Source organism: Camellia sinensis, chromosome 8 (assembly GCF_055761805.1).
Source record: "Camellia sinensis isolate YWXY chromosome 8, ASM5576180v1, whole genome shotgun sequence".
In the NCBI taxonomy this organism is placed as follows: Eukaryota; Viridiplantae; Streptophyta; class Magnoliopsida; order Ericales; family Theaceae; genus Camellia; species Camellia sinensis.
Genome location: NC_138968.1, coordinates 180,571,234 through 180,588,024, shown reverse-complemented (window position 1 = coordinate 180,588,024; position 16,791 = coordinate 180,571,234). Strand labels below are relative to the sequence as shown.

At 36.0% G+C, this 16,791-nt stretch overlaps 1 protein-coding gene across 1 annotated transcript; it reads left to right on the top strand.

Moving 5' to 3' along the window:
• The first annotated feature begins 2,738 nt into the window (after positions 1-2,738).
• LOC114285155 (beta-glucosidase 18-like) lies at positions 2,739-15,848 on the top strand. Its single transcript, XM_082884258.1, has 12 exons — positions 2,739-2,979; positions 3,071-3,137; positions 3,228-3,286; positions 3,376-3,451; positions 3,550-3,624; positions 3,732-3,819; positions 4,021-4,273; positions 4,335-4,450; positions 14,255-14,510; positions 14,658-14,760; positions 15,075-15,180; positions 15,529-15,848. Exons 1-12 carry the CDS (start codon positions 2,815-2,817, stop codon positions 15,812-15,814), a joined length of 1,650 nt encoding a protein of 549 aa, XP_082740384.1. The 5' UTR covers positions 2,739-2,814; the 3' UTR covers positions 15,815-15,848.
• Positions 15,849-16,791: the final 943 nt, after the last annotated feature.

Genomic DNA, 16,791 nt, shown 5'->3' with positions numbered 1-16,791 from the left:
TGAGACATAATGGGCCTGCTTGGTAACGTTTGCGTTTTCAGTTTATATTTATAAAAATTTTATAAACTGATTTTTGTTTATTTTTAGAAAAACATAAACTACAAACGCGTTTGGTTTAGACAAAATGTTTAAAAAATTTAAAAATATAAAAAGAGTGAGAAATGGCAAGTGGTGGGTAGAGATGAGTGGTGGCGGCGGAAGACGGTTGTGGAAAATGATGGCGGGCGATGGTGGCGAAAGACAGTGGTGGAAAGTGTTAGCGAATGGGTGGTGGTGGTGGTGGGTGGGTGACGGTGACGGTGACGGGTGGTGGGTGGTAGCGAGTGGGTGGTGGTGGTGGTGGTGGCGGTGGCGGGTGGTGGGTGGCGGTGGCAAGTCGGTAGCGGATGGCGGGTGGTGCAGATGGGTGGTGGTGGCAGGTAGGTGGCGGGAGGTGGTGGTGGGTGAGTGGTTGATGGTGGCGGATGGTGGTGTTGGTGGTGGCGGGTGGATGGTGGGTAATGGTGGCGGTGGCGGTGGTGGGTAGTGGTGGCGGGTGGGTGACAGGTGGCTGGTGGTGGCAAGTGGCTGGTGAGTTGTGATGGCAGGCGGTGGATGGTATTGGCGGGTGGTTGGTGGTGACAGGTGGGTGACAGGTGGTTGGTGGGTGGTGGTGGTGGTGGTGGGGAGTAAGTGGCAGGTGGGTGGTGGTGGCTGGTGGTAGGTGGTGGTAGCATGTGGGTGGCTAGTGGTGGGTGGTAGTGGCAGGTGAGTGGTGGCGACTGGTGGTGGATGATGGTGGCAGAAGACGGTGGTGGAAAATGGTGGCGGGTGGTGGCTAGTGTTGGGTGGTAAAAAAAAAAAAAAAAAAAAAAAAAACTCAAAACTCAAAACGTAAACTCATTTTTTGAGTTTACATTTTTTGGCCAAATTTATAAACTGAGACCATTGATTTATAAATCAAAAATTTACCAAATAAGTTTTTATTTGAGTTTTTTAAATTTTTGTAAATATAAATTGAAAACTGAAAACGTAAGTATTACCAAACGATACCACATCTTCCATCTACAAACATGTATTTTAAATAATGAGATAGAAAATCAACCACAATTAAACAAAAAATCACAAACATACATGAATTAAAGCAGTACAAAAAAACAATTATTAGGAAGAACATAAACACACTCACATTGCCCTCCAAAAGAAAAGAAAAAAAAAAAAAAAAAAGGGAAAACCCAACTTCCATCATCTGGAACTGAAAAAGAGTGAGAGAGAGAGAGAGAGTAACCCTGTCTATATATACACACAGCTCAGTCCCAAGCAAAGCAAAGAAAAGGTTTCATTTTTTCTTTCTCACATCGTAAATCAACACTCTTCAATCTTCATGTATTGTACACTTAGATATATATATATATATATATATACATGTAAATCCTAGTTCGAAATCCCTAAATCGAAAACGCTAGATCGACTCTTTCAAAGAAGAAAACAGAGATCTATTATTAGTTTAGAGAGAGAGAGAAGAGATAGAGAGTGTACCTTTTGAAAATCGGTGGTGAGGGAGAAGCGGTGAGAGAGCAGAGCAGCAGCCACTAGATCGACTCTTTGACAGAAGAAAACAGAGATCGATTATTAGTTTAGAGAGAGAGAGCGAGATAGACCTTTGACAATCGACGATGAGGGATGCAGCAGCCGTGTGTGAGAGAGAGGGAGGAGGTGATCTGTTTGTGTCTCTGTCAACCAAACCCTAAACACACACATATATATAGACAGGGGCATAATAGTCATTTTATATCGGGAGAAACAAAGCGGAGTCGGGGTCGAGGTCGAGGTCAGGCTGGGTCTGAGGCTGGGAAACGTATCCTCGTCCCCGGCCTGAATATCATCGGAAATTCATTTTCTAATATCATTCCTGGCCCGTTAAGAATATTTTTTGGGAAAAAATCGCTCAAATTGAAGTCAGGGGGTTAGGTCCCCATTGGGTCGGGGTCAGATTGCCATCCCTAATAAGGAGGCAGTAGTAATTGTCAAGCGGTCCATGCAATTTGCCCTAATAATAATAGCAGAGATCCTTTAATAGACCTTGGAAATTGGATCATAATTAATTTTATTGATTGAGACATAATACATTTTTGTTTAAACTTGTCTAATCATGACAAAGACAAGACCGGCATGATTTCCATAATAATTTTATGGATATATGTACAAAAAAAAAAAAAAAGGGAAATAGCAAATCAGTCACATTGTGATAGTGGAAAAATAATCGCACTATAAATGAAATTTTTTGTGGTTCAATTTTGACACAAAAAATTATTTTTTGGTCTAGGGGCCTCATGTGCCATGCCCCTGGTCAATCACAATCTATCATACCTTTTATATTTTCTAATCACTCAACATTGTGGGCCACGTCCTCTCCATTAATCACAACACACTAAGGACACAACGTGGCAGTGTCTCAAGACTACCAAGTAACTTCTCCTCTAACACACATGATGAATTTACACCATCCACACAAAAAACTTACATCATGAAAACAATAATAATAAAAAAAAAATCACTGCACTACTGAAATGTATTTTCCCTAAAAAAAATTTACTTAAATACAAAAAAGAAATCTAAAAAACAAAATAAAAAAAGGCAGCACGTTTCTGAACACAATCAACATGGGTCCCACACTACACTACAGGCTACAGGTGGTAGCACTCACTTATCATTGCCCTTTTCCAAATCTATGAAGAAAATATGTAGTAACTGAGCCAACGCCCAGAATGTCTATAATTTTGTTGTTTTTAGTTACACTGATCATGAAATCTTGACAAATTAAAACAATCCAAAATGGAAGTGAACAGTACCCATTTCTACCTCTGTTTGCTTCTCCTCCTTTTATCATCTATTCATTCTTTTGTTGCGAGCTTCAATGAAGAATTGACAGCACAAGACATCAAAAGATCAAAATTCCCACATGGTTTCTTCTTTGGAACATCCACTTCTTCATACCAAGTATGTCTCTTCTTCTTCTTGCCTTCTAAATTGTGTAAATTGTGTTCCCTCTCTCTCTCTTCCTTAGACTTTTGCCATATTGTTGGCACAGATTGAAGGAGCATTTTTTGAAGATGGTACGAGTCTCAGCAACTGGGATAATTTCACTCACATTCAAGGTAATTGAAGAAAGGTCTCATCTAAAATGCCAGCAAAAGCTAACTGTAACATAATTGGATTTTGACCAACTATTTGTTGAATTCTGTTAGATGGCCAAAGAAATGGAGCAAATGGAGATGTTGCTAATGATCATTATCGCCGCTACTTGGTATTAGAGACTTGCATTAATTTCATAATTAGTCTGTAACATTGAAAAAAGAGATTGAAATTAATTTTGTTATATTCTGATTATCACAGGAAGACATTGAGATAACGCACTCTTTAGGGGTTAATGCTTACAGATTCTCAATCTCATGGGCCAGAGTTCTACCTAGTTCGTCTTCTAAAACAACTTGTTACTGTATATTAGTTATTCATAAACTGGTTGGTTCATATTTATAACTTGATTAAAGATTTCTTGAGCTGTATTAGGAGGTAGATTTGGTGAAGTCAATCCAACTGGTGTCATGTTCTACAACAAAATCATCGACAATCTCTTGTTCAAAGGTACTGCACAAAATTTTAATCTAATTGGAGTCTTAGTGATATTGTAAAGTCTTATATCATATTGTAAGAATATATATATACATTGACAGAATACATGCACAGTGCAGGAATTGAGCCATTTGTGACAATAAATCATAACGACTTCCCCCAAGAACTCGAGGATAGATATGGGTCTTGGCTTAGTCCTCTAATGCAGTATGCCCAATTCTCTCTCTCTCAAGTTCAACAATTCTAGTTACACAAAATTAAATCACAGAGAAGTACCCAAAATGCATTATGTGGTTTTATTTGTGTACTTATTTTTTCTGAATTAAGTTATTCCCTAGAATTTAATATATTTTACTTTGGAGGAACTGTCATTAAAATCTCTGCCTATATATGTTTGTGTTTTTGTAGGGAAGATTTTGTACATTTTGCTGAAACTTGTTTTAAGAACTTTGGGGATCGAGTGAAGTACTGGATCACAATCAATGAGCCTAACTTATTCGTAGAATTGGCCTACATAGAGGGGATATTTCCACCGTCTCATTGTTCTGAACCTTATGGAAACTGTTCCGTTAGCAATTCTAACATGGAGCAACTCATTGCAATGCACAACATGTTACTGTCACATGCCAAGGCTACCAATCTCTACCGCGAGTGCTTTCAGGTAGCCCCTGTATATAGTATTACATTTGATAATTTGATTAATGAAAGTGATGTTGTTGCAGCCAAAACAAGGTGGATTTATAGGAATTGTGGCATGTGCATTCATGTACGAGCCAATGACAGATGATGAACTTGACAGGGAAGCTGCAAGTCGGGCCTTGGCTTTTGATCTGGCCTGGTAAGGGCTGCTAAGATTTTCAATGTGAGAATTATCACCAAAATTAAGGACAGGCCACCAAAATATGCCAATTCAAAAAGCACTGTGAAAACTAAATAAAAACTTTTCAAAAAACATTACGCAAGAGTCCAAAAGCAATACAAGGATTTGGTTGGTGGATAGTCCATTAATCTACGTGTGGACAACCGCCATTTGTTGATGTCTACCTAATTGGATAATAGCTATTGGTTTGTGCTTGGAAATATAATTAAAAAAAAAATGTGGTGTCATATCTTGCTTCAAATGAAAGGGTGATAAAAATAGTGTACCATACATTTAGTTATGAACTTATATGATTTTATATCATAACTTATACCATATTAATCATAACTATTACCATATTAATTCATAATTTAGTTATATTCAATTATTTACTTATACCATATTACTTCATAACCAGGTCATTAAAAGTGACCTGCTAAACAGGTCACTTTTTATAGTTATGAGCTAAAATCATATTTCTTCATAACTATAATCAAATTGATCATAACTTAGCTATAACTACATCTCATAACCAACACCATTTTGTTCATAACTAATATCACATATTTCATAACCACATCTCATAACCAACACCATTTTAGTCATAACTAACATCACATATTTCATAATCATAATCACATATCTCATAACCAACACCACTTTGATCATAACAAATATCACATATCTCATAACTATTGATCACATATCTCATAACCACATCTCATAACCAATCCCTTTGAGTCATAACCAATATCACATATCTCATAACCACTAGTCACATATCTCATAACCAACACCTTTTTGTCATAACTAATATCACATATCTCATAACCACTAATCACACATCTCATAACTACTACCCACATACATCATAACCACATCTCATAACCAATCCCTTTGAGTCATAACCAACATCACATATCTCATAACCACTAGTTACATATCTCGTAACCAACACCTTTTTGTCATGACCAATATCACATATTTCATAACCACTAATCACATATCTTATAATTAACACCTTTTTGCTCATAACCACATCACTTTGATCATAACCAACATCACATATCTCATAACTACTAGTCACATATCTAATAACCAACATCACATATCTCACAACCACTAGTCACATAACCAATATCTCATAACTCATAACCATTAATACATATAGCATAACCACACCCTTTGACACCACTTTGCTCATAACCATTACCCACATATCTCATAACCACTAACACATATAGCATAACCAAATACCCTTTGACACCACTTTACTCATAACCATTACCCACATATCTCATAACCATTAATACATATAGCATAACCACACCCTTTGACACCACTTTGCTCATAACCATTACCCACATATCTCATAACCACTAACACATATAGCATAACCAAATACCCTTTGACACCACTTTACTCATAACCATTACCCACATATCTCATAACTACTAACACATATAGCATAACCAAATACCCTTTGACACCACTTTGCTCATAACCATTACTCACATATCTCATAACCACTCATAACTATTACCCACATATCTCATAACCACTAACACATGTAGCATAACCAAATACCCTTTGACACCACTTTGCTCATAACCATTACCCACATATCTCATAACCACTCATAACCATTATCCACATATCTCATAACCACTAACACATATACCATAACCAAACATCCTTTGGCACCACTTTACTCATAACCATTACCCACATATCTCATAACCACTAACACATATAGCATAACCAAATACATTTTGACACCACTTTGCTCATAACTATTACCCACATATCTCATAACCACTCATAACCATTACCCACATATTTCATAACCACTAACACATATAGCATAACCAAACACCTTTTGACACCACTTTGCTCATAACTATTACCCACATATCTCATAACCACTAACATGTATAGCATAACCAAATACCTTTTGACACCACTTTGCTCGTAACCATTAGCCACATATCTCATAACTACTAACACATATAGCATAACCAAACACCATTTGACACCACTTTGCTCATAACCATTACCCACATATCTCATAACCACTAACACATATAGCATAACCAAACACTCTTTGACATCACTTTACTCATAACCATTACCCACATATCTCATAACCAACATCACATATATCATAACTACTAATCACATATCTCATAACCAAACACCCTTTGACTTATAACTATACCACTCTGCTCATAACCAAAATCACATATCTCGTAATCACTAATCATATATCTCATTACCTTTACCCACATATATTATAACCACATCTCATAACTAGCACCCTTTGTTTCATAATCAATATCACATATATCATAACTACTAATCATATATCTCAGAACCACTACCCACATATAGGGGTATAAATTTAGCCCATGAGCTCGCGGCACACCCCAAGTCCGCTCGTGCCTTGGGTAGGCCTAACTAGGCTTGAGTCTAAACCCAACCTAAGACCCTGAGCTATGTGTTCTAGAGCCCGACCCGACCCTGGTGTGTTATGGAGTGTGACCCATCCCGTGAGATCGCCCCGAAATTTTCTTTCCCATCTAGCTCGACCTGACCCCAATGGCTCCTTGCCCCCATTGTCAGTGCAATGGTCAAAAATTTAAATCAAAACAATTTGAAAGAGTCATATAACCGTTAATTCTACCAACAATCAATTTTATTTTTTTTTATTTATATATATATAAATTAACTCCTCCCTCCCAAGTCCTATAAATACCACCCCTCTCACATTTTATTTCTCACAACAAATTTGTCTCTCAAACTCTCATTCTCTCTAAACTTTCATACATATACAAATCTTTGGTCGTAGTTATGATTTTATCAATTTGTACATATCTTATAGAACTGTTGAAAATGAATATTACGATTTTGTTGTACTGTTTTGCTATCTCAGCTCTCTTCATCTATCAAACATCTCTCTCATTCCTTACTGTCACTGTAGATATCTCCGATGTTCCTTATCGGAAACAACACCATCTTTGACATTATTTTCACAGACGACAAGTCCGTTCAGTCTCTCTTACTCATATTCCCTTTCCTTTCGCTCTATTGGTTAATTTTCTCTAACTCTCATTTTCTGTTCCATGGCTATAAGTCATGGATTAAATTATTTGATTATTGTCATTACATTCTGTGTTTATCTGTATCATTAGAGATCCCGATTGGTGATTAAATTATTTAAAAAATTTAGATGTTTTTGTTACACCAATTAGTGGATAGTTACATAATTTTTGGTTAATTTTATGAAATTTTGGAAATTAGTTACGACATTTGTGATTTTCTAGAATTTTAAACAATTTCGTTACGCCAATTAGTGATGCAGTTATGTATTTTCTATTTTATATCACAAAACTTTGTGACTTGATTACAATATTATGGTATGTTTGGTAACTATTCCGTTTTTAGTTTTCAGTTTATATTTATAAAAATTTTAAAAGCTGTAAAAGGCCTGTCACCTTTCTTTATCCTTTTCATTGCTATAAAAGGCCAAGACCCTAGATTGAGAAGGGTGTACCAACTGAACTCTTCAAGATGAAAAAAATAAAATTCTCAAATCATAGAACATCGATGATAAAAGTAAACAAGAGGTCGACAATAACAAGGCATGCTGCCAATTAGTTCCAATTGACGTTTTGGTGGCAAATGCTACTGTGCAAAGAATTGTCAGAGCTAAAATGATGGTTTGGCCATTTTCAAGAGAATATTTTATGGGAAAAGACGATTGAATAATGGCATTCAATTTTCTATATGCACTTGCTGTGCGCATTTGCTTCGAAAATGAGCGAAAACACTAAACAAAATGGCTTCATAGCCTTTGCTAGAAATTTATACAAAACAAATATCCATCAAAATACTAACAGATTTAAGTCCATACAACAAAACAAATATTCATCAACCATCGTTTAAGAGTATTTATACAAAATACTAACAAATTTAAGTCCTCAAATTTTTTTTAAAAAAAAAATCTTAGTTTAGCTCCAATATCACCTGCTCGATCATAGCAACTATTACCCATAGCAACACCTGCAAAAACAAATTAAATTGTCGTTAAGGTTTGTTCACTTGAAATTTATGATTCAAATCATAACAAATTGAATTTTGATATATTGGTCATTACACACTCTTTTTTCATTTTTTTTTCGTAAATTATTTATTTTCATAATCAAGTTGTAAACATCATAATTAGTTATGACATCAAAATGTTCTAGCTAAAATCTATCTTGGCATATCAAGAAATTAGAATTAAGCAGCCACACAAAATTTGCAAAGCAAATGTAAGCAAAATGAACATAATTTGAACTGAAAAGATGCCATAAAAGTAATCACCTAGAGACGTATCCGCATCAATGAATGCTGAATTTTGGATGACTTGTGCATCGTAACTACGCAAGTCATTAACATCCTTGCTCAACTGCACTGGAGACGTATCCACATTAGTGACAAAAAGTCGTCTCTTCACTGGGTGGGTCTTACATGGCCTAATATTATTCCTGGGACGCTTCGGTGTAAAAGGGGTGGGAGTACCAATTGGATCATAATCATCCTATTCCTCAAAAAAATTGCTACCCACTTGTCCCGTTTTATGATCGTTTTGGGGGCAAGTTCTCCTTGTGTGGCCGACGACCCTACATTGTCAAGTAAATCACCAATCATTAAAGAGAACAAAAATGTCAACACTACCTCACAATAACAAAATTAAGACACAAAGCACAATACAATGTATACCTGCAACACTGGCATCGCCTTGGCTTTCGAGGTTTAGCCATGTAGGATCCCCCAGTATTCCCCTTCGTGTTCACTACTTTAGAATCCCCAACCCCAAATGGCGGCAGTGAACTTTTTCCTTCATCAACATTAGTTCCCTTGGCCATGCAAAGCTGCTTCATCCGACATGTCATAGTGAAAAATGCATTCCTAGCCTCTACAAATCCTTCAGATGTTTGTGAGGCATAGTAACACATTTCAGTAAAAGAAGAGCAAAGTACCCCAAAACGCGTCTCCTGTGTGAGAGTGCTAGAGAATTGGGCTTGGCAATGTTGTTCACCAACCTTTCTTGCTTGCTTTGTCCAACGATACATCACACAACTTGGGAGAATTTCAGTCATGTGTTCGCACTTCATCACAGAAATCATGTGGCTGCAAGGAAGTCCAAAGAACTCAAACTTTTTGCAACTACATTTCATTATGCTAGTTGCGGGATGGTATGACACTTCCCATGTGGAACCAAATTCAGTGTACTTTGAAAATTTATATATGCGATGATCGAACTCCTCTTTCCTTCCATCAAAAATCAACAATGCTTCCTCAATTATTTCATTACGGAACATTAAGAACAAACGTCTGGTAAAGATGGTTGCTGCATGTTTCTCTAGAGGCTGAAGTGTTGTGGTAAGACAAGGATCACTGTTGTCAGTTTTTGCCTCGGCATCCGCTTCTTTGTTCCGTAATCGATAAAGGGCTATGTCAAAACATCTAACAAATTCGAATAGTTTCAGTTTTCATTTGAGGCACTCATTGAAAAAAGCATGCATACCCTCACAACGCTGACTGCTCTTCATTCCAGCAAAAAAATGACCACGCAAATATGACTGAGCCCACATGCCTTTGTTGTTGTAGGTGTCTGATACCCACTTGTTATTTTGAAGGCCATATTTTCTGACCATCTTACTCCAAGCTTCCTCAAATACAACCTCATTCGCATCAAGATCCATGAGATGCTTGAAATGTCTTTCAAATCCATCGACTCGAACATTTCGCTTGGCATTTCTGTGCATATGCCAATTACATAGACGATGCTTGGCATTTGGAAAGACTTTTTGTATTGCCTCACGCATGGCCATATCCCCATCTATCAACACTGACACTAGTCTTTTGTTATCCATGGTTTCTAACAACTTCTGCAAAACCCATGTGTATGTTGCAATTGTCTCATCAACAAGCAAGTTGCATGCAAATATGGTGGTTTCAAAATGGTTATTGACCCCGACGAAAATAACAAAAGGTTTGTTATATGCATTCGTTTTATAAGTCGTATCAAAGACCAACACGTCACCAAATGCAGCATAGTCTAGGCGAGACCTTGAATCTGCCCAAAACAATTTGCCAAGCCGGTTCTCTTGATCCTTGTCATACTTGTAAAAGAAGTAAGGGTTAGCATCAGCTTTTGCACATAAGTAAGCCAAAGCACACTCCGCGTCACCATCCTTCATTTCTATTTTGCGCTCGGCTTGAATATAATTGTGCAAATCCTTGTGAATAAAGCCCACATTCGCGAAAGACCCAGATTGTTGATTACGTGTGTGTCCGTGTTATTTGGTGTTGTATTATGTTTTTGGAATAGGTGTTGGTCACCTGCCACAACCCTTGTGTTAGAGGTTTGGAGTATGGCTCGCCACGTGGCATGCTCAGGGTGTTTGTTGGGTGCCACAACATTGGTAAGTACACTAAGGCTTGTTGTACTTTTTGCATTGAACTGAAACAACCCATTTAAAATGAATGACCCCAATGTGGCACCACACACACTGATTTAAACACATGAACCCAATAAAAACATTGAATACGAATGTGCCCAACACAGACAAATGACCTCGGTGTGGCACACCATACAATTGAACTGGCATATGTACGCAACATAGCTATCCTAACACGCAATCACCAAAAACAAACCATGCCTTCAGAATTCCAAGAATGTCGACAGCGGAATTCCAATTCTCCGTCAGTCCGGCACACAAAGCACCTCCCACACACCCCGTCACAACAATCACAAAACCCTAACGTAATGGAGGAAACATCTTCTACTACAATTTTTGACTTGCCAAATATGCACAACTAATCCCACCAAAAACATCCTAATAGAAAAGGAAGGGTATAATTGACCACTAAATGTTACCAAATAAGAGAAATAGGATCAAACGGGAAGATATTTCCCCACTAATAGGACTAAGGAAAATGACTTAGACCCCCAGCTGGGGGTGCTGGGGGTCGTCCCTGATTGGTGCAAAAATAGTTTTTTTTTTTTTGGATTTCAACCAACCACACGCTGCCACGTCACTGGGGGTGCCACTGGGGGTCACCCCCACTAGGGGTCGGAAGCAATGCCCATAGGACTAATTAGAACAACAGATGCAACGTTGGGACCAATTGGTGCAACTGTCTGTTGGATGGGATTTATCGGTAAATATCCCAAAAATTTAATTGAAAAAAATATCCCAACAGTTCTATAACATATGTACAAATTGATAAAATCATAACTACGGCCAAAGGTTTGTATATGTATGACATATTAATGCAAAAGAGCCAGAGTTTTGAGATAAATGTATTTACTAGATAAAGAAATGTCACCAAAATGAATAGTGTTGAAATAGACAAAGAAAATAGTGACGAGTTCAAGGATCTATTGCAGAGACACAAGAGTATAGAGAAGAAGAATCCAGTAAGGAAGAACTATCAACGATGGTCGTTCGATGATTCAGCGAAATAGAGAAGTCTGATTAAGAAATAGAGAGAGCTCAGGCACAACTAGGACAAATCAAGAGAAAGAAAATTGAGTGGAGAAAAAAATGAAGAAAAGTTGGGAAAAAAATTTAGGAGAAAAATTATTTAGTGCAACAAAATAAAATCACGTCATAGATAATTTTTATCAGCATATTTTTTATTAAAATTTAGTTAAATTATATATATATATATATGTCTATAAGTGTATATAGATATTTTAAAAAGTATATCATTTGTATATTATTATTTCTATTATCTTTAATGAAGATACCATGACTAAAAATAAATCTAAAATAGAGATAGGTGATCAATTGCAATTGTCACTTAGGGATGACACTTCAAAATTAATTGAGAGAGTTGAGAGTTTAGAGAGAATGAGAGTTTGAGAGACAGATTTGTTTATGAGAAATAAAATGTGAGAGGGGTGGTATTTATAGGACTTGGGAGGGAGGAGTTAATTTATATATATATATATATATATATAATAAAATAAAATAAAAATTGATTGTTGATGGAATTAACGGTTATATGATTCTTTCAAATTGTTTTGATTTAAATTTTTTACCATTGCACTGACAAAGGGGGTAGGGAACCATTGGGGTCGGGTCGAGCCAGATGGGGAAGAAAATTTTGGGACGAGCTCACGAGATGGGTCACACTCCATAACACACCAGGGTCGGGCCGGGCTCTAGAACACATATCTTAGGTTGGGTTTAGCCTCGAGCCTAGTTGGGCATATCTAGGACACGAGTAGACTTGGGGTGTGCCGCGAGCTCGTGGGCCAAATTTACACCCCTATATGTGGGTAGTGGTTATGAGATATATGATTAGTGGTTATGATATATGTGATATTGATTATGAAACAAAGGGTGCTGGTTATGAGATGTGGTTATAACATATGTGGGTAAAGGTAATGAGATATATGATTAGTGATTATAAGATATGCGATTTTGGTTATGAGCAGAATGGTATAGTTATAAGTCAAAGGGTGTTTGGTTATGAGACATGTGATTAGTAGTTATGATATATGTGATGTTGGTTATGAGATATGTGGGTAATGGTTATGAGTAAAGTGGTGTCAAAGAGTGTTTGGTTATGCTATATGTGTTAGTGGTTATGAGATATGTGGGTAATGGTTATAAGCAAAGTGGTGTCAAAAGGTGTTTGATTATGCTATATGTGTTAGTGGTTATGAAATATGTGGGTAATGGTTATGAGCAAAGTGGTGTCAAAGGGTATTTGGTTATGCTATATGTGTTAGTGGTTATGAGATATGTGGGTATATGTGTTAGTGGTTATGAGATATGTGGGTAATTGTTATGAGCAGAGTGATGTCAAAGGGTGTTTAGTTATGCTATATGTGTTAGTGGTTATGAGATATGTGGGTAATGATTATGAGCAAAGTGGTGTCAAAGGATGAGGTTATGCTATATGTATTAATGGTTATGAGTTCTAAGATATTGGTTATGTAACTAGTGGTTATGAGATATGTGATGTTGGTTATTAGATATGTAACTAGTAGTTATGAGATATGTGATGTTGGTTATGATCAAAGTGGTGTGGTTATGAGTAAAAATGTGTTAATTATAAGATATGTGATTAGTGGTTACGAGATATGTGATGTTGGTTATGACAAAAAGGTATTGGCTACGAGATATGTGACTAGTGGTTATGAGATATGTGATGTTGGTTATGACTCAAAGGGACTAGTTATGAGATGTGGTTATGATTTATGTGGGTAGTAGTTATGAGATATGTGATCAATGGTTATGCGATGTGTGATATTTGTTATGTTTAAAGTGGTGTTGGTTATGAGATATGTGATTATGATTATGAAATATGTGATATTAGTTATGAACAAAATGGTGTTGGTTATGAGATGTGGTTATAACTAACTTATGATCAATTTGATTATAGTTATGAAAAAATATGATTTTAACTCATAACTATAAAAAGTGACCTGTTTAGCAGGTCACTTTTAATGATGTGGCTCAATCCTAGCCATTGATTTTTTATGTACCGTACATTTTTTGAACAAAATGTACTATAGACTTTCCCCATATTAAATACTATAGAGAATTTTCAGAATTTAGTCATTATTACGATGATCACATTTGTGTAATTAAATTTTTTTGACATGTCAAGTTTTACTATTGTTTTGATTTAATGGATTCCACTTACATCTTTCATCGATGCAGTGATGACAAAAGATTTTTGACCCACAAGTAGTTCTTTACTATTGTGAAACAGGGTATTTGATCCCCTAGTATGTGGAGATTACCCTCCAGAAATGCGGCATTACCATGGAAACAAATTACCTGCCTTCTCTCCTGAAGAAGTGAACTATATAAAGGGCAGTATCGACTTCATCGGCATTAATCATTACTCAACTTATTATGCCGAGGACTGCATTCATTCTAGTTGCACCCTTGTAGTAGGGGATGGTGAAATCATAGGGTTTTCCTATATTACCGGGGAACGCAATGGTGTTCTAATTGGAGAACAGGTATGACAAATTTGGAATGCAAGTTCTGTCCAAATATATGCTAATGACTGCTTAATAAGTGGTCATTAGTTTTGATTTTCCTGTAAAAGTATGTAGAAATATATAGAAGTGTAAGAGAATATGTGGCGTATCTCTTGTTTTTGACAGACTGGGATGGTGGGAATGTACGTAGTTCCCAGAGGCATGGAAGAGATCATTGATTATGTTAAGAAAAGATACCAAAACAAGCCTATATTTGTGCTTGAAAATGGTGAGTAATTAAAATAGCACAGTATTTTTTTTATTATTTAGAAATCAGGTTGTTTTGCAAGGATTGAAGCCAACTGGATTTCAAGTGATGCTTAGGCTGTGTTTGGATCTTAAATTTGAGGAGGGATTTGTGCGGGACAAATTAAAAAATAACAAAAAAACTAGCGTATATTTCATTCATTTTTTTCTTCTATTTTCTTATATGTCCATAAATCTCTCATCAAATTCAAAATCCAAACTCTGTCTAGTACATAGTACGCAACTATTTATTTTGCTTTGTGTTTTGAAAATTAGTCTGTTTCATTTGGTACTCAGGGTATGCTCAACAACAAGAAGGTATTCCAGTGAAAGACTTGCTGCATGATGTGAAGCGAATTGAATTTCACAAAGCATACCTTGCTTCCTTGGCCACAGCAATCAGGTTACTTTATTCTCATCACTCTTTTTATTTATTCAACCAAAAGCCTTATTAAAAGTTCAGAATTTAGTATGCTTCTTGTATATCTTGCCTTATGACACAACCTAATCACAAAAAATGCCATAGAACCCTTATAGGAGTCTGTTCCACCTTTTATGATCGAGTTTTGCTTTCCTATGAGCAAAGGGGAAAAAATAAATTATAAAATGTGGTTGATTGTAGGCCTTTCACTTTAAAACAAAATCATAATTTAACATTTTTTTTAATTACAAAAATATACCAACACATCATTGTGATGAAAAAAATGATGTACAAAAATTAAGAAAAAAATTGTAATTTTTTGGTTGATAGGAATGGTGCTAATGTACGTGGATATTTCATATGGACATTGATGGATGATTTCGAATGGCTAGATGGTTACAGCGTGGGATTCGGACTTTACTATGTTCATCGGCCCACTCTAAAACGAATACCGAAACTATCAGCTAAATGGTATAGGAATTTTCTAACAAACACTACTACTACTAGTCTTACTAGCCTCCAAGATAAGGTTGTAATGAGTAGGACGAGTTCATTCAGAAAAAAAAAAAAAAAAGTCATAATCTCAGGATTAAAAGCCGATCAGGCACTAATGTAATATATTGCTAAAATATTTTGTATTTTCCTTCAAACTTCATGCCTTTTGTAATTGTTGTTTTTTAATTTCTGTCTACATTCACCATTTTTCACTTGTTAATTTTTTTGCAATATATTATATATTATATATATACATATATTTAAATTTAAATTCTTACCACTATCTAAATCTTAAAATTTTCATATATTTAGCATCACACGAAATCATGATGTTGTTGTGGTGTCTCTTTTGTAAGGCCCAGAAATCCCGTGAACCATGGACTATGAATTGATATTTTTGACGAGGACATCACACAAACAATAAATGCAACCTACTGGGCTTCACACGTCACATTATGGATTCATACCTAATTGAAAAGGCCTGGCCCATCACAAGGAATTCCAATATACATAAATTAATGTGAAGAGCCCATAGGCCTGCAAACTTTCCATATGTTTTTTGAAGCAGCCTGTTTGCTTGAGCTTTAGTTTTCTCTTTGTTTTTCTAAACAAAGTATTGGAAAGATAATTAAAAGTTGACTTTTTGATTTTTTAAAATTTTTTTCACTGTTTTATGTGAGATGTGATATGATCCAAAATAAATTAAAAGTTGACTTTTACTTTTTAACCCATATTCTCAAATGACCTCATAACAATAAAAAGTTCAATAACAACACCAACTAAAAAAAAAAAATGAAATGATCATGTTTCCTAAATGAAAATTTTAACAGGGGAGAAGTCAGATGAAAAGGAGACTAACTAGGCCGCATGAGGACCTTCTCAGTCTTCAGGCCCATAACTGTTTAAAAAAAAAAAAAAACATGTGAAAAGCACTTTGAAGGTGGTCAACAACTTAGTTTTCAAATTATTATCTGCAAAATGTTTCCTCTCTCTCATACCACATTCCGATTTTGTTTTCTTGTAATAATGGCATGCATCAATTACTTTGGACTAAAAGGACTTGTTTGCATGACAGGAATCAAAGATCAGGATAAATAT